The following is a 25359-nucleotide window of genomic DNA, read 5'->3' on the forward strand; positions in this document are numbered from 1 at the left end:
TTCCCTTGAATCCACTGCTTTTATTGAAATCGCCTCGCCCCCCCCCCCCCCCCCCTGCACATGATTGTGCATGTAGGCTGCTGCAGACTTAACCTTCGTTTAGCGCCAAAATTGGACAAGTAAGATAAGTGGAAGCAGGTATGTCTCTCTCAAGGCTCAGAAGAGGACAGTACCCTTCTCCATCTTTTCGGGCCTGTCCTTGCTGAACCGGCCTTTGTTCAGCGTCGAAATATCAGCAGGTTTTTCAAAGCGACAGCTTTCTTTGTCTAATTCGCGCACTTTAGATGGCTGGATGGACGATGTTCTCGCACGATAAAGTGGAGTGGGTAACCAGTGTAAGGTAGGAAAAGAGTGTAGACGAGCGGATAAGCGAATCCAGTTGCGGGGCAGGCGATAGAGGAGCGCCTGATTGGCTGGCGGAGGTTACAGCGGCGCCGCGCGCGGGCTGACGTCACCTAGATCACGTGAGCTCATCGCCTCGTCGGCGTGCGCGCGGTGGAGGACACCGGACATCACGTGGGTGGTAGTAGTGGTATCCCTGGTATTTACCCTCTTATCCTTGTTATCCAGTTATCGCCCGGCGCAAGACGCGTACGCTGTATGAGAATTTCTTTAATGCTATCCCTGATTCTAATCAAAATTATATTGTCTTGATTGCGCGCTTAACGTTCGCCGTGAATAAAGGCATGTCGTGGAGATAGACAGCAGGATCACATAAGAACCGATTACTGATTTTAAGGACAGTCATCGATGATGGTTTCTGCCGCCATTTTGGAAACATCTGCGTGAAAAAAAAGAAAGAGATTGTTGTCAGTTCCTTTGCGAGCTTACGTTTACTCTCTGCGCTTTGCCCTTCCGCCAGTGCAAATCAGCCCTTCGGACAGTTATTCCGCTTAACCTATCCGCCTTTCAGACGTTTTATATCTTCTGTCGCGTTTCACTGTCATTCCTTGTGCGTCGAATTGGCCGCGACAGTCGCTGAACGCGAAACGTCGCAATCGACGGTCGTGCTCATATGCCGCTATAGGAATCGCAAAATCGAGCAAATATACGCTCAATAACAGCCGCCGTCGTCCACTTTCCTAGGCAGTCCACGTCGAACGTCTATACCTACCATACGTACAGCACACTGGGAAACGTCAACACAGAACTGGCTTCCAGCGACTCCCCGCACACCTTCCGGCGACGTGGCGAACTTCGTCATCCAGCGCCGGAGGAACATACACTGCAGGACCAGTAAAAGCCCTTTCGCACACAATCGCGCCGGGAGTCGGACGAATATCCCGGACGAAAGCCGCGAGCACGGCGAAGCAATGTTACCACACGCGCGAAGAAACGGGAGTCTTGTGTGTATGGCGTAGACGTATTTTCCGCCCCGGGGCAATCCGGCGGAGTCGGGTTTCTTTTCCCTTCCAGCTTGTGTGCCGTGCGGAGAAGGGGACCGCTTACGCGGCCGAATGTTTGTCGTGTAAACACGATTTCTGTCGGCACTTTCCTTCTGCCCGCCCAGTTCTCGCTGCTGCGGAGTCGGTGCAGCGCAGATCGGGATGGCGCCCAGCCAGCGACTCTGGCATTTTCGTCTTTAGTTTTTCTTCTTCTTCTTCTTGGGTTCTTCATCGCTCTGCCACCAATGCCTCGTACCGTTCTTTTCCTTCTGTCATAAGCGTCTCACTACACGCCTGAGAGTAAGCAAGCGTGCGTGTGTGCGTACGTTCGTGCTCAGCCCGAAGTATATACGAACGTCAGACGTGACTGCAAGAAGCTTGGAAGGCCTCCCAGCCCGAGAAGTTTTCCGGTCAGTGTTTGCTCATCGAGGATGAAGGATAGGAGAGAAAGATGGGAACGGCGGTTGGGGTGGGTGGGTGGGGGGGGGGGGGGGCGTTCGCCTTTCGTTGCAATCCGCGCGCGCCCGACCCCGTGTTAGACGAGACCGGCAGCTCGTCGGGAGTTATAGAATCAGCGCCGTCACGTGACGTCCTCCAACGCACATAAGCGCACGTCGCTCGCACGCACTCTTTCCTTTCTCCTCTGCTGTTCGCTTTTGCCCAATCGGCTTACTTTTTGCGACGCCCAACGGTCCGCTCTCTGCTCTTCTTCTTGTTTCTTCTCTGGATGTAGAGAAAAGACGTTAGCGAGGGAAAGAGAAACAAAATGTGGTGGGGCCTGGGAGTGCTGGGTGGACGGGCCAACGAGATACATTGAGGAAACAGGCGAAGAAAGGAGAAGGAAGGCTTATAACTAGGCCGAATGTTGGTAAGAAGGATTGGAGGAAAACTGGAGAACGGCCGCGCGGGGGAGAGTTGACGAGCGGGAGAGCAGGGACCGATACGAGAATTGCAATCACGGCACGATTATTGTCCGCGTCGTCGTCGTCGTCGTTCGACTCCCCCTTCCACCCGCTTGTTTCGCGGAACTGAACAAACGCTGGTGTGTCCCCCTTCGCCTACCGTGTCTTTCTGTTTTTTTTGTCTTTTTTTTCTGACCGGACAAGATCACGCGTTCGTCTTTCTTTTCACTGCCTTTTGTACTTGATTCTTTCCTTTTTTGCTTGTTCGTTTTGTTTTGATGTGCAGTGTTTCGTCTGTTCGCGAAACGGTCGCCTGCGCTGACGCGTCCAAGATTGGTCAAATAACGCGCTTTCTCCTCGTCTCTCGCCTTTCTGGGCTCGCGCCATCTTCCTTTCTTTTCATTTTGTAGAACCTTCGTCGGACGACTCTCGCAAAAAGGGCGCGCTTCGGAACCTCCTCCGTGGGGAAAGAAGCAAACGGGAAGAAATGAAAATTGAGCTTCGTTTCCCTTCGCTTACCGATTTATGGGCTGTTTCGTGTGTGGGGGCGGTAAAGGTGGGGTAGGGGGGGGGGCAATCGCTTTATAGCCTCATTGCGTCCTCCGAAGAAGGGCGCAATGGAACGCAATAGAACGCAATGAGTGTGCGCTACGGTTGCGCAGGCCTAAGGGACAGCGATGGAAGGGCAATCTAATGAAAAGCGTTGACGCGTTTACGTTTTCTTATCAGGCTCTGAGCACAGTAACGCATCGTCGCGCGAAGGCCGCGTTTGATCGAAAACGTGCCTCGCGTCCATTATTGGCCGTGGACGTGGCGCGGGTTGGTTTGCGACGTTGAGGCGCGGACGTTCAGGTGCAACCGGGTGAGTGAGTGGCTTGGCTTCGTGTTCACAAAGGTACATGCGCTTAAAGCATTTGTTTCACTGTGTCGCGGGGAGGCGATTTCAGGCTGGTTGCTCAATGCCACGCACGTGGCCGCCAAGGTCGGTGTGTCAGCTTGCGTGTTCCGCGTGATCTTACTGGCCATACATAACTTATTCGTCTATATCGTGGGCAGATACAGATAGCGTCTCAAGTGATGTGCAGAGTACTGGACCAATTGGACAATCGCCCACTATCAGAACTCAAAGCTTTAGGTCAGTACTCCGAAAAGACGTCCGCGCTGAAGACCTTACTCGCGTTATTAAGCTTCCTGCGGTCTACGGGGCTAAACGATAGACTTGAAGAACTCCGTCCACTACTGCTCTGTAGTGTACGCGGTTTGTTCGTGCTTGTCTCTCTCTCTCTCTCTCTCTCTCTCTCTCTCTCTCTCTCTCTCTCTCTCTCTCTCTCTCTATCCCCTTAACCCTCCCCCCGTGCTGGATAGTCAACCGGAGTTACGTCTGGTTAACCTCCCTGCCTTTGTCTGCGTCTCTCTCTCTCTCTCTTCGTCTATCATAGCGTAATTTCATCGTAAATGTGACTCGACATTCGACTGTAGCGCCCCAAGAAAGGTACTTTGTTGAATTACATGGATATGTAGTGTGTACAACTAGTACGAAGCGATCGAGTATACGGTCATCGTTACGCAGAGCCCGATGCGACGTGCAATGCTCGTGAGAGAAGGCTAATGTGTCAATCGTTTGGAAACTTGCTACTTCCGGTTGTTGGTGTTATTGTCGTTAGTCGGGTCGCACGCGCAATCACATGCCATGTGTTCGATTTTAAGCTTCTGGGAGCGTAAGGAACCAGTTCTGCGCATGTCCGCGAACGCACGTAGCGGAAAGCTAGCTGCTCCAGATATGTCTTCATATTCTGTCTGGCGATTAAATGTACTGTCGAAACAGGCAGACAACACCACCAAGTGTTTCCTTGAAAAATGTGAAAAAAAAAAAACAGTGCCGTGCTATTGGGACATTTGAGGGGGAGTAAATCAGTGGTGAAGCGGCGGATCTCCTTTTACAAGTTGTTCGAATAAACACGCACGTATATAAATAAGCCGTCACGTGTATATTTTATTGCTTCTGTGTCATGTAACGTAGCGCGCAGGCACGGTTGTCGTGTTGCATCCGATCCATTTTCTCTTTTCTTTCGTAGAATGTGCTGCGACCTACGGGGGTGGGGATCGAACGCGTGCTTGAACTTACCTTGGCGACCGAAACTAGTTTTAACTGAGAACAAAGCCACTGCCGTTTACCGTGACAACTTATCGGAGTGTGAAGTTCAGCGATACTCCTTGTAGAGTGCTCTCGTGCGCGGGAATGTTCTTACATTGGATGCTCTTCGTCTCGCATATGTTTGCAGGCTGACCGCCGGACTACCATGGACGGACCTTGCCAGAAGTGCGTCGGCCAATGCAGCGGATACACGCCGCATTTCTGGAGGTGAGTTCGGGGCTGTTGTAAGCTGCTTCACTTTATTTTTTTAACTCCTGGCATCGCTACGTACAGAAGCGGAAGAACTAGCGTGAAGTCTTCCTTCGAAACTACGCAGTACCACTCGTGGGTATATAGTGCAGTTGCAAAATGCTACAAAAAAGGCGTCTTCTGTAAGTAGTTCTCGTATTGTTTTCCACTCAGCGATTACCAGCTTCTAAGATCTTGGATCAGCTACAGGAACCTCCCCCCCCAACGCGTTAAACCCAGGAATCTCTTGTAGGAGATGTCTGTCGACCACTTTATGGTTAATATAACGTCGCAGCTTTGATCATTCTGCAGGCTGCTAACGGAGGGTTTTAGCCTGACGGGTGTACTGTCGTTAACGTACTATGGTGATAACGGAAGATGTAAGCTGGAACGCGTACCATCGCGTCTGTCAATGTCACTTTGAGACACTTTTGAGAAAGGCTGAACGCACATGACTCTACAAATCACACATTTCTCAGTGCTCCGAAAGTTAAAGCATGCAGCGCGTCCCAGGCGTAAGTTTTATTTGTTGTCCTTTAACCTGTATGCAGTGACGCACGTACTTGGAGACCACCCGTCTTTCTTTTAATTTTTTGCTTACATGCTTGACGAAACTTTGGCTGAAATCGTCTACACGAAATTCAATCCGCGTACGGCCTGTAAATATAACGTAACAATGCTCCATCTGACAAGTCGTCTGCGGCACTGTGGAAGCTGCAAGACTCCTTATAATAGCCAGGCCGAATGCGCCTCGAGATGTGTTCATCCGCGCCGCGTCGTCTGCTCGGCGGCTGCTCAAATCGCCTGTATGTATATGACATGCATTGCGCAAAGGTCTTAACATGTCATGTATCGCTGTAACGTATCGTGTACCAAATCAAAATAACAATACTCTCTAATGCCGCCGCTACTATGCGACAGGTATACGCCAGGAACTACATTCCGCTACGCAAGAATATTACTTGTGTACGCCTCGTACTTTCGGCAGTGCTGCGAACGACTTGCGAGATGAATCTGCAAGACATAAAGGTGTGAAATTGAACAATGATCAAGCTGAAGACTATCTGAAAGATGGATTATGGACAACACATTTTGTAAGTCACTATTACAGTATAACTCTATGAAGCGGGCCTGCATGCTTATATTTAGTTTCATATACTGACGTTATGCAGCGTGGCAACCCAAACGTGGAAAAAAATGAATAAAAACTGAGCTTCTTTTTAGAGTTCTCCAGTGTATGCGTGAGGCGGCGTTTGCGAGGAGTTCGATGTGCCATATTCGCCGCGCGGATTATTTATGAGGATGGAAATGTCGCGGCCGGCTGTTGCGTATATATCCGCATAGGACAAGGGTTTGTCGCGTACTGATTACATGGCGACAAACCCTTGTCCTATGCGGCCTGTAACTGGATGAGCCCCGTGTCTCCTGCGAGACACGGGGCTCATCGACACCTGGTGACACATCCCTGATCTCAACTTGAAGGAGGATCAGGCGGAACAATTGCCGGCTATGTATGCCAGGCTAACCTTGCCTGCTTCAACATCACCACCACCACCACCACCACCACCTACATGGCGCCCGTTGTACGCAGCAGTGTTGGGGTTATTCCTCAAGACAAAAGTCGCCCGTATGTGCGCAAGCGACACACTAAAACTGTGTTGTTACTCTGCTGTCTCTAATAATGCGGTGTCGGTTTGTATAGGAAAGGGGTGGGGAGGCTTGTTCAGAAGCAAATGGGATCTTGAAGTACACACCTGACATCATGTTGAAAGTAATAATAATAATAATAATAATAATAATAATAATAATAATAATAATAATAATAATAATAATAATAATGTATTCACATTCCCAGGCGGCTATAAAGCATTGGCCCAGAGGCTCGACGCGTTCGCTGTGCAAACATTTACCGCGTTTCGTGTACCTTTTGCGAGGTATTTCATCCTTTTTTTGTCCAGTTTCGCGAAGTCATGCACCAGCATCGACCTGGCGTGTTTTTTCTTCGTCCGAGTGTGCGGAGCTCCTCCGCCTAAACGTCTTGTCAGAACGAAGGTGGGGAAGAGAGAGAGAGAGAGAGAGAGAGAGAGAGAGAGAGAGAGAGAGAGAGAGAGAGAGAGAGGGGAACACTCAACCGGGGCAGCTCCATTTCAAGTGCGTTACGATGACTTTCACGACACTCACTCCGGATCTCAAATTAAGAAAACTCTGTTTGTGAAGAAGCTGTAAAAAATATTCCTGCAAAAGAAGGAGCGTTCGTTGCGGCCGCACGAGAGCGAGAAGGAAGTGAAAAGAAGGAAAGAAAAGAAAAGAAAGAGCGTTGCCGGAGAGCTTGGAAGAAATGACGTCCTGTGTCCTGCGCAGTCTCGAGGTCGTCGCGTAATTTAGCTAATATACTCGCCTGTGCCGCCCCCCCCCCCTCTCGCTCGCGCGCCTCGCACCGTGCGGCGGACCCGCGGAACTCCCGAAGCGCCCAGCGCTCACGCACCTCGCTACACGGTGCCTCTAAGTTGCGTGCAGCGCTTCTGAAGCTGCGGAAGCGCACTGATCGCCGAGCTCTCTGCACCGCCGATATCGAGACACAACCTTTAGAGCTTTTTTTCTCCGAATCGTCCGTGCGCAATACAGCTACATATGCAGGGTGTCTAGAATTTCTAACGATTCGCAAAAATTATGGAGTGCGTTTCGTGATACCCCCATTTTATTGTTAATTACAGCCACACAAAGTCTGCAGTCATGAATCCAAGCAAAGCTGATTGGGGGAGAGTTGGGTCTCAGCGTTTTCTACGAGCTTCAACGTGTATGTTTAAATGTAGTTTCGTCTACGAACTTGCGCGGGAGCTTTCGCGATTCATGCTTCCTGAAATCCAGCGTCTTCATGCTTGGGGCGAGAAGGCTTGTTCATTTTCCATATGTACTCCTCGCGAGAAACATCGGAGGGTGTCACATGTGCAACACTTCGTTCCCAAGATAACGTCTATGTGTAGGCACATCCTGTATACGTACACACTAGCTGACACACGACAGACAGACAGACAGACAGACAGACAGACAGACAGACAGACAGACAGACAGACGGACGGACGGACGGACGGACGGACGGACGGACGGACGGACGGACGGACGGACGGACGGACGGACGGACGGACGGAGTACAGGCTGCAAAAGTGTTAACCATACATGACGAAAACGGCGGCAGCTGCCATAGCAAAGAGGGCCGTCCCAGGCGCTCTCCTACAAATCCTAGGTTCGAGAGAGCGTTGGTGTATCAGCAGCGAAACGACGCAGCGGCGTTGGCTTATGCCCGCAGGCATCGGCAACGACATTGCGCGCAGGCATCGGCAACGACATTTCAAATACGCCCGAGTCCGCGAAATGTGCGACGTTCCCATTAGTGATGCCCGCTTCATAACCCACACACTCCGACACCATGCGACTCCCCGCAGAAGTGTCGAGGAATGCGCCGAGCACGCGCTCCTTCGTTATGGAAGGAGTTCGCTCCGGCCTTTTTTCAGACTGTCGGCCGTTGCAGCGCTGTACTCATTTGCCGACAGCAGGAGGGAAGGGCGTAGCTGCTGCCGACCGCAGCAGTTCTTGCGGCGCTATAGCGTGCTCGCGCGCCGAGAAAGAAAACGCCAGGAACGGCGAACTGAAGAAGACTTTCTGGCTTCTTGCAAAGTGCCTGCTGCTACCACACTGCTGCCTTCAGGGCTTTTTGGGAGAGGGTGCGAGAAAAAAAAGAGAGGGGGTGAGAGTGCACGAAGAGGGCGATATGGAAGCGGGCCATTACGCGCATTACCCTAATGACTCCTGCATCGTTCTCTAGTACCTTCTTCTTGTCGTTTTCTTTCATTATTTATTTCATCGATCTCTCACTCTCTCTCTCTCTCTTCAACGTATTGCGAGTATTTGTTTTTACCTCTGAAATGTGCGCTCGCGAGATACTTAAAGAAATTTCGACGGGCGCCTCTTCTGTTTGCCGTCGTACTTGCTTTTTGCGTATGTGTGCTTGTTCGTTTTGCAGTTTGACAGGAGAAAGCCGAAGGGCGAGTTTGAATTATCGCCTGTAAAATGTTCCTGCCGTCGAACAGGCGTGGGGCTGCTAGAGAGAGAGAGAGGCGTTCGATGCGATTGCGATAACGAAAAAGCGTTGCGACTGCAGTCGTCTTGAAGTGCAACGGCACTTTCGAGGGAGATTAAAGGAAGGAAGGAAATAAGAAAAGGCTACGAAGGGTTAACTGAGCCTTGTCCAGTTTGCTACCCTACGTATGGAGAGGGAGATGGGGGAGTGAGTGAAAGAGAGAGAGCGAAGGCGAGAGGGAGAACCACCACTATCGCTACATATATAGCGACGTCAAGAGGATCGGGTCATCGCGAGGCTTGGAATCGTGTTCCGCCCGGCGGAAGGTCGTTACCGTAACGTATTTTTCTTTCTTCGGCCGCGATCATTAAGAGACGTCGCGAACGCATCCGCGGTCCAGTGCGGGGGTAATTACTCTGCCATTTAGTTGTCCTCCGTTCCGGGCTTAACTTGATTATCATTCCCAGGACGATCGCAGGCGCGATGGAAGTGCTTTCTATTTCATGCTAAGCTCCGTTTCATCTTAGTCATCCGGGAAAGGTGATTGCTGTCGGGGCCGTAAAGCACGACCTTCTTCGTTTTCTTTCCTTTTAATTTCGTCGTCTTTGTGGGGATAATATTACAGCGCTCTGTAATATATTTATGTTATGTATGAGTTAGATATGAAGTTGAATATGGCGGTGAACGGGGGGGGGGGGGGGCGTACTTACTTCGTTGTATCAATTATTTTGTTGTATACATTAATGCGTATACTGCGCTGCAGATTTCTACGGGAATTTCAAGAGCAATTTAACTTCTTTATATCCAATATTTCGTTATATAGAGTTTCGATGTAACTAGTTGTAACTGTAGTTGGTGGCTGTGTATACTGCCTTCGTACTTTCTTTTCGTACGTAGCTCAAGAAGAATGATATAAAATTCGATTGGAGAATTTTGTAGTTGATAATTAGGGGAAGCGGAGCAGAGCGCGTAATGCCTATAGAGCAGATGTGGCTACGAGAATAACAAACCGGTAAACCACCACGTTAACAGAATCGCTGGCAAGAGAACATAAATGCAGTAGATGGCGGTAGAGTGTTGACGATGCGGTGAAATTAAGAAAGTTACTGATGCGTCGTGTGGTATTGGTTTGACTGATGGGGGCAATAGAGGACACGCAAAATCTGCGCGCCTGCTCCTTCGTCTGAACTAATTGTGATTGTGTACGGTCAGACTGGAACGGTGAGTAAGGAGTCGGCGTGCTCACAGGTGTCGCCATTCCAGCCACCCTCCATTTCTCGCAGAATACAAGCTCCCCAAAAACGCGTATCTCTTCTTGAGCAATGCTACTATATCGGCAGGAGCTAGGCCTACTTGCTTAAAGAGAGTCTGATTCGCTGAAATGCCCATGCTTGTCGACCTTCTAATATATATAGATCACCCCATGTGGCCTTCTTCCTGCAGTGAACTTAGAACTATGGTAATGAGAATGATGAAGATGATGTGCGGTATTTCTGTCGCAGCTATTCGCGAAAGAGAATAGCAGGAAGAAGGCTTACGAATATCTTCATGAGGTCTACTAGCTGAGTATAGGTCTATTCAACTCTGGTATGGCAGCATCCATGCATCACGACCGCATTTGTTGTGGTTGACTAACAACGATATGGAAGGGGAAGTTTGGCTGCTGGAGAGCCCGCTATTCCAAAGAATGGTAGCTGAATAAGAAAGAAAGATAAATAAATTTGAGGACAATGTAGATAAAGATAATCAAACCCTTTTAGACTCGCTATACAGTAAAAGAAGCTTGCCCTCGCACTATATATAGTACTGCACCCGACATGTCGTTTGTAGCACTGCCGAAGGTACGAAGTCTACACGGGTAACATCCTTGCGCAAGGGAATATAATCCAGGGCGTGAACTGTTTCATTATTAGCGGGATTACATCGTTTTTGTTTTTGCTTCGGTGCACGATAAGTTGCATCAATACGTGACATGTTAGGACCTTTGCGCACGCATACCGCGAATTGCTACGGTGGAGAGCAGACGGTGCGGCGCGGATGAACACATCTCGAGGAGCATTCGGCCTTCCTATTTGCTAAGGAGTCCTGCAGCTTCCACAGTGGGCCAAATGACTTGTGAGGTAGAGGATAAGAACTCGACGTTAAAGATGCCAAAATGCGCATATCACGCGTAAATTAATGCACAGTCTGGGCATGCACCTGTGGCAAGCACGAGCGGTCATTAGTCATCCTGAAATAGTTAGTTTCACAGCAATGTGCGTCTCGACATGAATAAAAGGTATACACCTCGTTATAACGAAACGGTAAATAACGAAATAATGGATATAACGAGTTAGCTAAAATTGTCATTTAAATCCCCGTCGAAACCCACAGTGCATTACATGCGATAATTGATATAAAGAAGTAATGGATATAACGGAGTAATTCTGGCTCATCCAACTTCATTATAACGAGGTTTTGCTGCAGTGAGAACGTTTTGTCTTTGGTCACTCAAATCACTGAACGACCGGGCTTCATGCGCGGTACGGCGCGCGTTCCATCGCACTCGTAGACTCCAAGGAACGCTGTATGCAGGCTCGGCCAGCGGCTAAACGTATAGCCGCTACGGGACCCTTGGTATACTGCCAGGCATAGAGTTATGAGGGGGGCGGGCGCGGGCCTGCCTCGAAATCTCCTTATTGCTGTCACGGGCCTGATTAATGCTGTGCCAGCGCAGCCTCCAATAGGCCGCACGTTCGCCTCGGCAAACTTTATTTCCCGGCCTCCTCCTCTTGTTCGCGCAGAATTCTTTTGTTCGCACTTCTCTCCAGGGGGGCTCCATTTTTCACTTCTATGCACCCAACTTACCGCGTTGACTTTACCGTGCTTTCTTTTTTTTTTCTTCTTCTTTTGTTTCCGGCCCCTCTATTTTCGCTATGAAAGGCGGCCGCTGGTGGTCCCTCTGAAGAATGCCGACACTGCTGACCCCTGGCGCCTCACTCTGCTAAATGATCGCCGTCATCCGACTTGGCTTGCGCAATTTGTTTCTTCGCTTGGGTATACGCGTGTACTTGCTCCTGCTTCAGCGCGGCCGTTAGATGTATTCGAGCATGCGGCTTTGGCTTTCCGTCACTGCCCGTGTAATTTCCGCCGCGTGGGGGCTTTCTTAAACTTGTCTGCTCCTTTAAATTGTTCTTGGATATGTGAACTCTCCTCACAATTCTTCGGCGTGTGATAGCGGTCGGCCAACACAGCGGAATGTCCAGGTTCAACTGCATTGCGTCTGTCTGTCTGTCTGTCTGTCTGTCTGTCTGTCTGTCTGTCTGTCTGTCTGTCTGTCTGTCTGTCTGTCTGTCTGTCTGTCTGTCTGCCTGTGTCTGTCTGTCTGTCTGCCTGTGTCTGTCTGTCTGTCTGTCTGTCTGTCTGTCTGTCTGTCATGAAAACACTCTTCATCATCTCTGGCAGGAGGATCCTTCCTGTTCCCGCGAAGGATGCCAGTTAGGTACACCCCACGACTACACCTCCGCTACCATCCTACCGTTTTAAGCGTCTAGCGTTGAGGAGCCCGCGTTACAGAAATTCCGGCGTCCGGCGTCGGATGTCGTTTCGGCGAAATTATTTTCGAACCACCCTTCTTAGGCCCTCGATGTGACGCAAGGTATTTACTGAATTGAATTTCTCAAGCTAAAATACGTAGAAAAATTGTAGACTATGACTTACACACAACCTACAGACAGGGTAGCTATACGAGATAACATAAGTCTGTTACGCGAAAACTCAAAGAAACCCCTTTTCCAGCGTTTCTACCATTCACAGACCAGCCGCGGCGTCTGCGAAACGCCCCGACCAGAATGCGGCCGCTGTGGTCGGGATTCGAACCCGTGGCCTTGTGATTTAGCAGGGCCTGAAGCACATATGCGGGAGCATATACTCACTAACTTCGCGTGCGAATAGCTCTGAGCGCCAGCGACGGATGTGGATCGCGGTCCCTGAATTCTAGTCTCGGGTAAACCTTCCGCGCAATATATGCATACATCTGGAATAGTGCAGTATCTGGAGAGATGACATGCTGTTACGGTTGGCGTCTAGCACCTCGAGCAGAAAGCACTTTCACCCACCATGCCTCGTCGAAATGAAGCGTGACTTCTCCTGTTACGGTTCGCGTCTAGCACCTCGTGCAGAAAGCACTTTCACCCACCATGCCTCGTTGAAATGAAGCGTGACTTCCTAATTCGCCATGGTCATCTCGAGTGTCTGGCGTATAGCGGAAGCCCCACAGTGTTTACAGGCCTCGTTTGTGTGTGTGTGTGTGTGTGTGTGTGTGTGTGTGTGTGTGTGTGTGTGTGTGTGTGTGTGTGTGTGTGTGTGCGTGCGACTTCAGAGGGACCCTTTCCTCGAACTGTCAAACTCTACAGGAAAACTTCCGCGACCCAGCAACGCCCAAAAGAGAAGGACAAGCGTCTGCAATAACCGGACCTGATGCTTGGTATAACCGGATGCGGGACGCCCTCCTCCTTGCAGCAGGCTCGGTGTAACCAGAGGCTCGGTATAACCAGAGGAGGAGGGGCCCTCTTTCCGTGAATCAGACTCTGTGCCGGTCACGTGACGTTGACGGAAGCAAGATCCCTCCCACGATTGGAGAGAGCCTAATTAAGGGGCTCCGAAATGTACTTCTTTAGAACCACTTCATGCTCTTCTCATCTTCTTTCACCAACCTTTGAATAAACCGTGCAAGTTTCGCACTAGAAATCGTCTCGTCCTTGCCCGGTCGCCATGGTCTACCGGATGCCTGCAGCCCGCCGACAACGCCACGCCACCCAATAGTAACGTTTGTCGAGCTTCGATAGGCAGGCGTCGCTACTCGGCAGCAGTACGATACGCTACCCTGGAGTGTGCAACAATGCGCAGAACGTCGTATTGGAGGCAAGCACGGAGCAGGCTTCATATAGTTTTCTTCAGCTGCGCAAGAGTCACGCACGTTGGTATGTATAGCCCGTTCCAACTGCTGTAAGAATAAGCATTTGTAAATGCCGCACACACGAGAGCGGTGTGTAAAAATCGGTAAGGGTGAATCTCGCGCACGTACGCGCCCACCCCCTTCCCGAAGCCTATACGGATAGGCACGCGCTTGGGTCCTGTATGCGTAAATATGCGGTCATTTCATGCGTGGCGACAGAACTGACAGGAGCAGTTGCTCTACTACTCTATATGCAAATTTCGAGCGTAGAGATTTGTCCCTGGGAACGGCAGACGCGGACCAGTTTTGAAGGCTCGCCAATCCTCGCGGCATGCTTTTCTTGCTTGTCCTCCCTCCCACGTGACAAGGGCGTCGGGAGGACAGATTATCATATAGGCACGAACCCCGGTTCGTTGTCGGCGCCTTAAATGTGTGAAAGCTTTCCTTGCTCGCTCGATGACGCCTTGTTTCTTGTTTATTAAACGATGCGAGGTCGGCAGTATGGGCCACCGAAAAGGGGGGGGGGGAGTGGTAGTCGGCTTTCGTATAGATACTGTAAATAAGAGTTTTAAGTGTTGAAAACGAACAATCAATAAAAGAAGAAAGTAAATGAAATAAGAAAAGATCGAATTGACAGAAAAAGCAAAAAAAAAAAAAAAGTCAAGCACAACGTATGGCCGTGCCCTCTGCGCAGAATCACAGAGCACAATATTCGACCACACGTGAACGCATAATGCAAGCGCGAATTACCGGTAGATTGGTGACTGTCACTGCATAAAAAGGCGGCATACTCATCGGGCAGAATTTAAAGACGACAGGAAGAACATTACTACAGACTCTTTATGTAAGTATAGTGATAGTGCTCGAGAGAAAACGCCAGAAAGCATTCGGCAAGCTTCACCGATAATTCTCCGGCTCTGATCCCGTTTACTGCGACAACAGCAGTTTGTCACGGAGGATCACCGCCATTTTTTCTTCTTTGCGATACACACAACGTTAATTGCTTTCAGCCGCTACTGCATTAATTGCCTGCTGCAACCTCCGAAATACGTTCACAGAATCTAGTGATGCAAAAATATCGGTAAAGTGACTATCGATAGTATCAATAGCTTTTGAATCTATCAATATTGTAAAAAAATACTGCCAATAGCACCATTGATAGTATAACGATATTTCGTTATCAAACTATGGATAGCATAAGAAAAATTATCGACAGCATGCACTGGTTTACTATTGGCGGCGCGTTCGGTACTTTTCCCATTCTTGCCTATAGCGATATTAGGAGAAACTTTGCGATGACTGACCATAAGTGACGCAGTTCATGCACGTAGGTCGCGTGATTTCACGTTATCGATAGTGCACAAGCAATACGCCTATGGACATGAATCGTGCGCTCTATATACTACTACCGATATCAATACTGCTCTATCGATGGTACTAACGCTAGTTTTTTTTTTTTTGTACCATTCATAGCTCAATAACGGCTGAACTATCGACAGTACTATCGATGTGTTTTGCATCACTAACACGGGCGCCTTCACGCAGTGTCCGCGTGGCGCACAGAAACCCAGGAATAAGTGATTAGTGTGCATTATGCATTGTGGCTCAGTGCTTGATTATAGCACGTCCGGCTCCCGATTGCATGGTGCCGCAGGGTCATGGGTTCGGTTCCTTGTGAAGGCTGCGCACAAAATATTGCTTCGCTTCGCGGGCATTTAAGGACGACGACCCCGAACGGGTGGCGTTAAAGACGTTAAAAGAGCCCAGGGCAGTCGAAATTAATCTGACGTCCTCATCCGCTGCGGCGTCTCCGACATAGCACCCGAGTTGCTCGGCGACGTTAAGCTCAGTCGGCGAGTCAAAACAATCAATCATTGCGCAAGACACCGCGAGGCGTGCGCGACCGCTGCTTCGCAAATTGGAACAATACTGCAAAGTTTCACGGCGGCTGGGTCGATCGCGAGGGAATGTAGCTGAAATAGAGACACACTGGCAGCGGTAACGTGGTCGTGAATGCCCCGGGAACTCAGCCTCAATGACGCATTTCTTCTCGACCTGCTTTGTAATATGCGTGCATGACGGGCGTGACCTTGCCCTGGCTGGCGTGACGGTAAGTGGCAGGTGTCTGCCGGGCTGGTAAAAAAAAAAGAAAAGAGGTAAGAAATGTGAAAAGAAATTGGGCTTCACGCCGCACCGGCTAATCGGTAACGGAGCCGCAGCGAAGCTTGTCTTGCGGCCCTTGTCAGTGGCGTGCACCTGGAGCTAGATCCGCTCACGCGTACGCACTCTGCAGTCCTGTATATATCCCGCGTGTATAGGCGGCACTGAACGGGTTCATGCTGCGTCGAAACGCGTTATTTTTAGTGCGCGTTGAGCGAGAAGGGGCTTGATTCTTGTTTTTTAACAACAATAAGAAATGAGCGTACGATGGAGCCAGTGAGAGTATCAAAGGATTGTTGAGTTTAATTGAATTGTAAAAAGAAAGAAAGAAAAAAAAAGGATATGCTAGAAGTTAAATGAACGTTGACGAAAACACAACTTGCCTCCGGTGGAGGTCGAACCCACTTCTTCCACGTGACTACTGCGGCGCCTACTCTCCCGTCTACTTTCTTGTTGATTTGCGTGTGTGTACAGGATTAGCCATGATGATGATGATGATGATTTACCAGCGTCCCTTTTGAGACGGGGCGGTGACAAATAGTCACCTAGCCTGCTTGAGTTATACTTCAGAAGGACCGCCTATTGGGCGAGTTTGACTAACATTGTGAATTCCAAATACAGCGCAAAAAATACACATGGGCACAAAGAAGACACGACAGACGCAGACAAGTGCTCGTCCGCGTCTGTCTTGTCTTCTTTATGTGTATGTGTATTTTTTGCGCTTTATTTGGAATTTACACTGCTTCAATTTGGGAGTCGTCTCAGCGCCCTCTCATGACCATGGCGGTTAATATGAGACTTGCAACTGCGCTGTGCTAAGAAGTCCAGTCGATAATGTCACAAAATGAGCACGGACAGAACGCAGGCTAATGAAATACAAGAAAGGAGTAAGAAGAGCCAGTATAGATTAAAAAAAAAAAGGTAATCATTTCTCTGCTTCATTGTTCCGTTACATAACACCTGTTCGTGCTGTTTTGCAGTGCTGAAAGCATGAGCTCAATTCGCACTTCATCCGATATTTTCGGGCATCGCTGGTTGCCCTGTCGGCTATAGGACTCCTAGATTTTCTTAAGCAGAATATTGTGAAACCGTCAGCTTAAGCGCCCCAGAGAAACGCGCAAACGCGGCGTAAGTGATCGGGACGACCTCAGAGTGCGAGCCACTGGTGTATCCGTGCGAAAGAAGAACTACAAAGAGACGTAGGTCACCCTATAGTTCGATGACTGGGCAGTCAACCGACCTACTTGTTGGGAACCGTAAAAACGTGCCCCCATATATCAAACGACGATTTCGACGACCGAACGGGGGCGATACGACGGAGTGACCTGCCGCGGCCGCTCTCACCTTTTGACCCCCCGTCGCCCGCGCTGGATACTCAAGGGTGTTCAACCCAAGATAGTTCAGCCCCGTCCTGGTGAGAGAGGAAGGCTCAAATGGAAACTGGAAAGGTCGCCCTTCCTACCACTATAGAGGGGCAGGGCTTGCTAGATCACGGTGCGGCTACCACGTTGGCACCCCCGAATACCGCCTCCTGGAGACCCGTCGTCCATTCATGGGGCTCATATTTTCGTGACGTTATATTCTGTATGCTTCACCACTGCACGTACGTGTTCTGGTGGATGCCGCCCAGCTGTCCGCGGACTTGAATGACACACCCCCCTGTCCCGCCACACCGCAACCCCGACCGAGAGCGGTCAACGGTGTACGCGTGAGGGTAAGACAATGAGACGCTCATCACGCCTACTCCGCCCACCCCCGCTGCTGCTGCTGCCCTACGCGGCCAACGGCCGCTACTGTCTTTTCGTTTCAGGTCAACCGTGCCCGCATAGCACGCGAGTTAAACGGCGCCCCCCGCGACTTCGGCTTTCTCTGTCTATTTCTCTCGCTGTTCTGGCTTTGTCTTCGGCTTCGTGTCCCGCGGGAGGCAATACGAAAGCGATTTCGGGTCCGGAGTGACTTGTTGCGGCGCCGCCGCGAGAAGCCATTGTCTCGCCCGCCGCCGGCGCGAGGAAGTATGGAGGCGGCAAAGTCCTCCCTCGCCCTCGCCGCGCCGATCGGGTGGGAGAGAGGAGGAGGAGGCGAGGCTGTATAGCATTCCACGCCGTTCGACGACGACGTACGCCTGAGGAGCTCTTTTATTTCCCACGCGTAGCGGAGACCGTTCGTTCGCTGCCGTCCCGTTGCTGGTACCGTCGTCGACCGTCGGACACCGCTGGGCTTTCGCCTTACCGTTAGGGGCGGCCGGCCGAAAAGGAAACGTACTGTCGTCGTCAGACTTGAACAGAACAACGAAGACACGCAACTGGAAGAGAAAGAGAGAAAGCGAGCAGGAGGAAAAGCAGGTAGTTCAACCAGACGAGCGTCCGGTTTGCTACCCCGCACGGGGGGTGACGGGAAGGGTGGGTAGAAGAAGAGGGAGAGAGCAGCCAGGTATCTAAGCCGTCGCCTTCTTCCCCTCGAAATGAAACTCTTCCTCCATTTTCGCGAGCGTGATGTGTCCGTTTCCTCCCTCCCCCCTCTCCCCGCAAGAGATACGCACCTGCTCGCGTTTAAAGAAACTAATTTCTTCTATATATTATCATAAACAGGCGTAAACATTATGGCTATGGCTAGTGCCGTCGCTGCGACTCGGGCAGGAGAGTCTACCGTCAGTTTCTCGGTTTCATGTTCCCTTCGATACAAGCTCAATATTTTTTTTTTGTTAGGGGGTTGGGGGGTTGGGAGGGTGTCCACGGCAGAGCAACCGAATTCATAGTGAACTGCGAAGTGCCACGGGTGCGCGGTTGGCACACAAAAATATTGGACCAATTATCATTCTAGTTCTGTAGAGGAGCACTACAGTCGAGCCTCGTATATTTGCTATGTCAACGATCTGTGGACCTCTCACGAGTGCCGCTTCGCACACCACCGGATGCCGAACACAACGCCACCATAGATAGCTTGCAATTTGTCCTTTACCGAGACACGTCGCCAAGGGCAACCTGTTGCGTACTCCAGGGTAGCGTACCGTACTGCCGTAGCTGCCGAGAAGTAGCGACGCCTGCCTATCGAAGCTCCACCGACATTACTTATTGGGTAGCGTGGCGTTGTCGGCAGGCTGCAGGCATCCGGTAGATCATGACGACCAAGCAGGGGCGAGACGATTGGCTAGTGCGAAACTTGCACTGTTTATTCAAAGGTAGTTGAAAGAAAATAAGAAAAGCATGAAGTAAGAAGTCTGAAGTATGAAGTATCAAAGGTACATTTCGGAGCCCCTTAAATAGGCTCTCTACAAGTGTGGGCTGGACCTTGCTTCCGTCGATGACACGTGACAGGCACGGAGAGAGGGCCCCTCCTCCTGCAATACCGAGCACTGGAAGGAGAAGTCGATCCTCTTTTCGACGAATCCGGGGAGAAGGTCGGGTGAATGACCTCTCCGACGCCGTGGGGTCCGGCCAAGAGAAGGTGAAGGGGATGAGGTAGCACCCACGGTGCCACGACCAAGAGAAGGTGAAGGGGATGAGGTCGCCCGTGGGCTTCGGCTCAGAGGGTAGGGTGAATGACCTGTCGCCACGTGGTGTCAGACGCCAACCCTAACAAACCTTAAGTCTGCGAAGCCCTGCCTTTGAATTTTACGTTGAAGGTATGAAAACGACACAGGTCCCTATGCTAAAAGGGGAGCGGCAAATCGGGAAGGCAGAATACCAGCCCATTCAAGGCGAAGAGCTCCCACGCTACGCCACGGACGCTCTAATTGAAGACCTGCTGCCGAATGTTCCTACAATCCTCAAATTATTGACGATGGTCGACACTGAAGAGAGTTAAAAAAAAGCACGTATGTAGGAGACAGCTTGGCGTATAGCATAATCATCGTGCCGTCTTCTCATTGAATAATCTTATGCCTCCTAAATCTGCAAGCGTGTGTACAGTGTCACATCGCTGAACAATATACTATATGTGTACAGTTGAACTTGAACACTTATCTACGGCTGCCGTTGCGTCACGTTGCTGCATCTTTCGCCAACCTGTTGGACATCTCCCATTTGTTTGTTGCCTTAAGAACGAAGCTTGCTAATACCAGAAAAGACAGACCGCGGCTGGAAATCATTATTTAATGCTTGTTTGATGCTCCTTAACAAGTTTCCTTTCACATACATACATACGTACGTACATACATACATACATACATACATACGTACGTACGTACGTGCGTGCGTGCGTGCGTGCGTACATACGTACATACATACATACATACATACATACATACACACACACACATACATACATACGTACGTACATACATACATACATACATACATACATACATACATACATACATACATACATACATACATACATACATACATACATACATACATACATACATACATAGATTATCAGCTAGACGCCATTTATGTCATAATAGATAAAATCACTTCAAGCATGGAAGAAGCAAGCGTAAAGCGTTTGTTAATGACTATATACGTATATTGAATTTGGCGTTCCTCTGTGAGGCATACAGAACATTATGCCACCACGAACACATCGTTTCACTTACTTGGTTGTGAGTTAGGCGCGAACAAATTTCAATAAGAGAGTTCTTGTTCCGCATGTTCGGTGTTCTGTAGTACCTTTTCGTAATAAATAAATAAATAAATAGACAGGAAGACGGACAGAAAGACGGACGGACGGACGGACATCACCGCAGAATCTGACACGTAGACCAAGCCAATAGACACTTCGCGAAACATCACGTTTAGACACAGAAAGCCGCGCGCTCTGTGCGCGTGCGTGTATTGCACGCATTTGCCGTGCAGGCAAAAACGTGCGGCTTCCTTCCCAGCCTTGCGACACCGAAGGAGAGTGGCGCACAGTTTCGGTTTGACGCGGGGCTACGCGCGAGTGCAAGCTTCACGTGGACAACAATCGGTGCGGTTGCGATATGCCTGTCCCCGACCCCCTCTTCTTCCCGCCGCATCTCACGCCCACGCGCATGCAGACGAAAAACCACACCTATCACGGATGCATGTGTGGCCAGGGCCTTCCTTCACCTTTTCTCTTTTTGTTTATTAACTTATTTCTGGTATACCTCAAAGCATCTTGCCCGGCCCTCGGCGATTGAAGGCCCTCATCGTTCTCGGCGCGCCTCTCTAAAGAACACTCCCCCCGCCCATGGGCCTTCCGCGTTCAGTAAACGGGACAGGCTTGTGGGGCCGAGGAAAAGGCCTGGGCGAGCTTTCTTGGTTGACTCTGTGCGTGGCGTTCGTTCGTTGCGTTGACTTCTGCGAACGTCCCGCACCGATGTAAGCTGACTGGCACGCGTGCACTGCAGCCGTCCTCGGACCCTTCTGCGCTGGAAATCTTTTCTGCCGCTTCAGAGGGGGTGGTATATACCTTCGCGCCGTGACAATCCTCCAGCCGTCTCCTCTGGACGAATGTTCTTTGTTTTGAGCAGCGTCCTCGCGTGCGTCCTCGCGTGTGCCACGTCTCGAAGAGTGAAGAGGAAGGGCTTCGCGTAGATATGCTTCTCTGTGTGCAGTTTATACTGTGGCAGCGGCCCGTCGCGTCTATGCATAAAGACAAATGGGTCATATTCACTAATATTTTCGTAACAGCCAGTTCTCATAGAGAGAGAGAGGGGGGGATGAGGGTAAGTGCCCGAATCGACAAGCAGGACAAGAAGCAAGAAGTGAGGAAGTCGGGAACAAAAAAAAGAAAAAGAAAAGAAAAGAATCGAGTCGGCTACAATACGATATCGAAAGCATTCGAGTGTGGAGAAATGCGCTGAGTGAAATACATAGGGGCCAGGGGGAGAGCTTACATTGAGCGAGGAGCGTTAAGATACAAAGAAATGAAGAAAGACAGGTGAATACATTCTAACGAATATCACAGAGCGCTTTGCTCATAAAGGATTCCCACATATGCGTCCATGGGGTCCGCCTACTTTATAACCTCTGCCCCTTAACCTTTCCCCAAATACTGGCCACTGTTCAGATGCCAGAGGATGTAGCTACACAGTTACACTGTGGTCAGCAGTGATTTTCTTACTTTCCTTCGGTTTATGCAAAAGTTACCAGCCAAATGCTACTACTACTACTACTACTACTACTACTACTACTACTACTAGTAGTAGTAGTAGTAGTAGTAGTAGTAGTAGTAGTAGTAGTAGTAGTGCCCCTCTAAAGCGACCGTCGGCAGCTCTGGGGATACGCGTTTGCAGCGCAGTTTGCAGCGAGACAGCGCGCCGCAAGTTTGTACGCCTGCAAACACGGACAGGCGCAAGCCGTGCGGAGCTTTCTTGTTCTTTTGAGTGCATGTAGAGTTACGTGTCTCAAGCGAGACGTGTTCTCGGCCCTTCAGTCAGCTCACGGATTTCGGCAACGAGAAAAAGATGGGCGCCATGCACACGTGACAACGCTCTAAGCGCAGCCGCAGAAACTTCGCGCTCGCGCCGCGTTTGTGTGTGTGTGCACGTTATACGAGCTCGTCTGCGCGCTTCGCAACGCTGCCGTGTAGAGTCGCACTGGTGTTCACCGCGGCTCGGGCACTGCCCAAAACTGCGCGGTGTGCTGCAGCACGAACGTGACCGGAATGCGCCACCGCCGCCTCCGATGGCATGCTGCTCTGTACACTGCCGTCGCTTTCAACAAACAGCGCGGAATGTGTGACTGCTGTCTACGCTTCGCTTTCAACAACCACAACAGCGGCTGCAGAAGCGGCAGATATGTTGTTGTGTTCCCGCTGTCGCTCTCAGCGGAAAAAAAAAAAAAGCATGTGCGCGTGCTGGAGAGAAGTAACGAGCGGTGCGATCTTATCCCCATAGGTGGCGCTGACAGGCGTTTCGGCCAGACGCGTTCTTCTTGAGGTGTTGCGTAAATTTGTTCTCTCGCGTTCTTTTTCGTTTTCTTTTTTTCCCCTTCAGAATACATATGCAGACGGTGCTGACGGCTTTTCACTAGGTGACATGCTGTTTATTTTCTCTTGCTCTCTCTCTCTTTCTTTTTTTCTTTTCCTGAAGTCGCCGGATGTGCTTATGAGTTGACGCGATAAATAAATGCTGCTGCAGCCGACGCGAGTTCTCTGCTGGTGTCCTTCCCCAGGTGGGCACACGGGCAAATGCAGATTTGTAACGAACCAGGTCCTCCTCCTCCTCCTCCTCCTCCTCCTCCTCCTCCTCCTCCTCCTCCTCCTCCTCCTCTCTCTCTCTCTCTCTCTCTCTCTCTCTCTCTTCTCCTTTTCTTCTTTTTCTTTTTTTTTTGCATTTTTTGTTGCGTAAGCACTTGGGGGCCGGGACAGCGCAAAAACAAGGCTTAAGAGACCAGACGACACGAATTCCATTTGTTCGCCCTGTCCGCAGACGATCGCATGAACATGTACTAGCGTGCTCACTTTGCAACCCTTCTGCAGTTTAGTTCTTTGTTAGCCAACAAGCCGCGGTTGTTGTTTTGTCTGATGCACTTTTCAGGCAGCCGATAAGGAGAACGTGTCGGCTGCTTTGCGTTTCGCGTTCTGGGAGGACTGTATACGTTTGTAGCCTTTGTTTCTTTAATGATTGTTATAGTTGTTATTGTTGTTATTCCTGTTCCTTTCGAGCGTAAGCAACCTCATGCGAGAAGCACGTTACAGTTCGATTTGCTGGCGTATGCGCACCAAAGAGGCGCGTTGCGACACTACGCCGTGACTTTTAAATATAAATCAATGTCGTATGGCTCGCAGAGCTGAGCCATATGTTGCTGCGCTATGGGACAGTGGTCGATAACACGATTACTGCTCGTGCCGCTTCATGTTCCGGCGTTATATTCTTTTAATGGCGCTTCAACTCTCCGTGTGTAACAGCTGAAACGACAGCAATGACCCGTACTAACGATGGTCTCGCGACGACGGCTTACAAGGCGATAGATTTCTCATCGTACGGTCGTATATCAGGGCGGGCAGCTCAGTTCCACGCGCTGTTGCACGCTAGTTTCTGCAATCGCATTCCTTCTGCACTATATACCCCTGTACCCGCGTGCCGCGGACACGGGAGTCCCAATCGTCAGCCCGGCCACATATGCTTCACTTTTCACCGCCGCGTCCATCAGCGCCCTCTGACGAAGACAATGATCTATATAGTATAATACTCGCCAACCTCGCCGCCCCACTCACGCACACACCTTCGTCATTGGCCGGCGGAGCGAGCGTAATGGATGTGCCATTGTGCCGGACGAAACGATCGGTTGCAAATTACGCGGATCCTTTGGAGCTCGCGCGCCGAAGGAGTGCTATAGGTCGGTCGGTCGTCCGACCCCTCCACTTTGGCCTGCTTCCAATACGCGTTCCATTACACGCACGCCTCCTTGCCGGCGGTAGCCGCGTAGCTTGCGTATACCATAGGCAGTGATTCGAACCGCGAGTTGCATGCGCGATACAACGCACTCCACAATGGAAGCTCTGGGTCACTAATGCGGGGTTTACGACTCCCGATCTCCTACGTATCAGCTTCCATGGCGGGCACACGTGCTCCGGCGGGTTTGAAAGCGCGGGGGCGTGGGTGAGTCTGAAATAGCTACCATGAACGGTATGTTATGGGAGCGGGTTAATTGCACCAGGGGCTACGCCGTGGTGGGGGAGGGAGGGGGGAAGTGGGCGCTGTGCTACCGAGTGAAAGGTGGCGGGTTCAATTCTGACAACATCAGCGCCGAGGTTGCTCAGTGGATATGACGTTATCGATGCCGAGCACGTGGTCGCAGGTCTGATTCCCAGTCTCGGCGGCCGCATTTTGGTGGCGGCGGAATGCCAAAGAACGCTCGTGTGCGTAAGTACATATTGTGCCCGTTAAAGAACGCCATGTGGTCATAGTGAATCCGGAGGCAACTCCTCCCTCGTGACCAGGTGCGCAGTTTGGAGATCGATAAAACACATAGTTAAGAAAGCTTTTGGGCGCGTGGAGGAGTGTTGACTGTGCCCAACGTGCCACAAAATCAGTTTTGAACTTTGAGTGAGACTGGTTTAGACGATTGCCTCTAGAACCTGTGAGACGTGCAGTCAGTGCGAAATGTGTTTGCGCAATAACTTTTTGTGCCAAGATTACTTTTTGCGTGGACAAGATTACTCTTGCGTATATTGTGTCTACAGTGCGCATCCGCATATTGGACAACGTGTATATAGTATCTCATTGTACCATAACATTATCACCCGCCAACTGTATACCTTTCCCTGTATATTTGCCACTTACCCTTTCCCCATTGAGGAGAAGCAGGCTAGAGACACGCTCTCCAGGCCGACCTCTCCTCCTTTCTATTCATTAAAATCTACTCCTTCCTGCTCCGTAGTTTATTACTGTGGTTATTATTATTTTCAATTACCGACAGTGGCAGCCGCTTTCGAAGGGGTCGATATACAAGAACTGTTTATGCATCGTGTTTTATTTAGCTGCTCCTTGAACAAAATCGAGTGGTCAAAATAATAGAATTTTCTCCACTACGTCGTCTCTCATATGTTTTCTAAACTCGGACGCTACGAGGAGTTGTCTTGGTAGCTTGAAGCCCGTCTTCCGA

The 25359-nt window shown here is 50.3% G+C and overlaps 1 protein-coding gene across 1 annotated transcript in view; it reads left to right on the forward strand.

Moving 5' to 3' along the window:
- LOC142585354 (uncharacterized) overlaps positions 1-25359 on the forward strand; it is a 373752-nt gene that overhangs the window by 140819 nt on the left and 207574 nt on the right. The window contains exon 2 of the mRNA XM_075696065.1: positions 4570-4649. Within this exon, the coding sequence (XP_075552180.1) occupies positions 4588-4649 (62 nt within the window). The 5' untranslated portion in view covers positions 4570-4587. The remainder of the gene's footprint in view (positions 1-4569; positions 4650-25359) is intronic.

Source organism: Dermacentor variabilis, chromosome 6, assembly GCF_050947875.1.
Source record: "Dermacentor variabilis isolate Ectoservices chromosome 6, ASM5094787v1, whole genome shotgun sequence".
NCBI lineage: Eukaryota > Metazoa > Arthropoda > Arachnida > Ixodida > Ixodidae > Dermacentor > Dermacentor variabilis.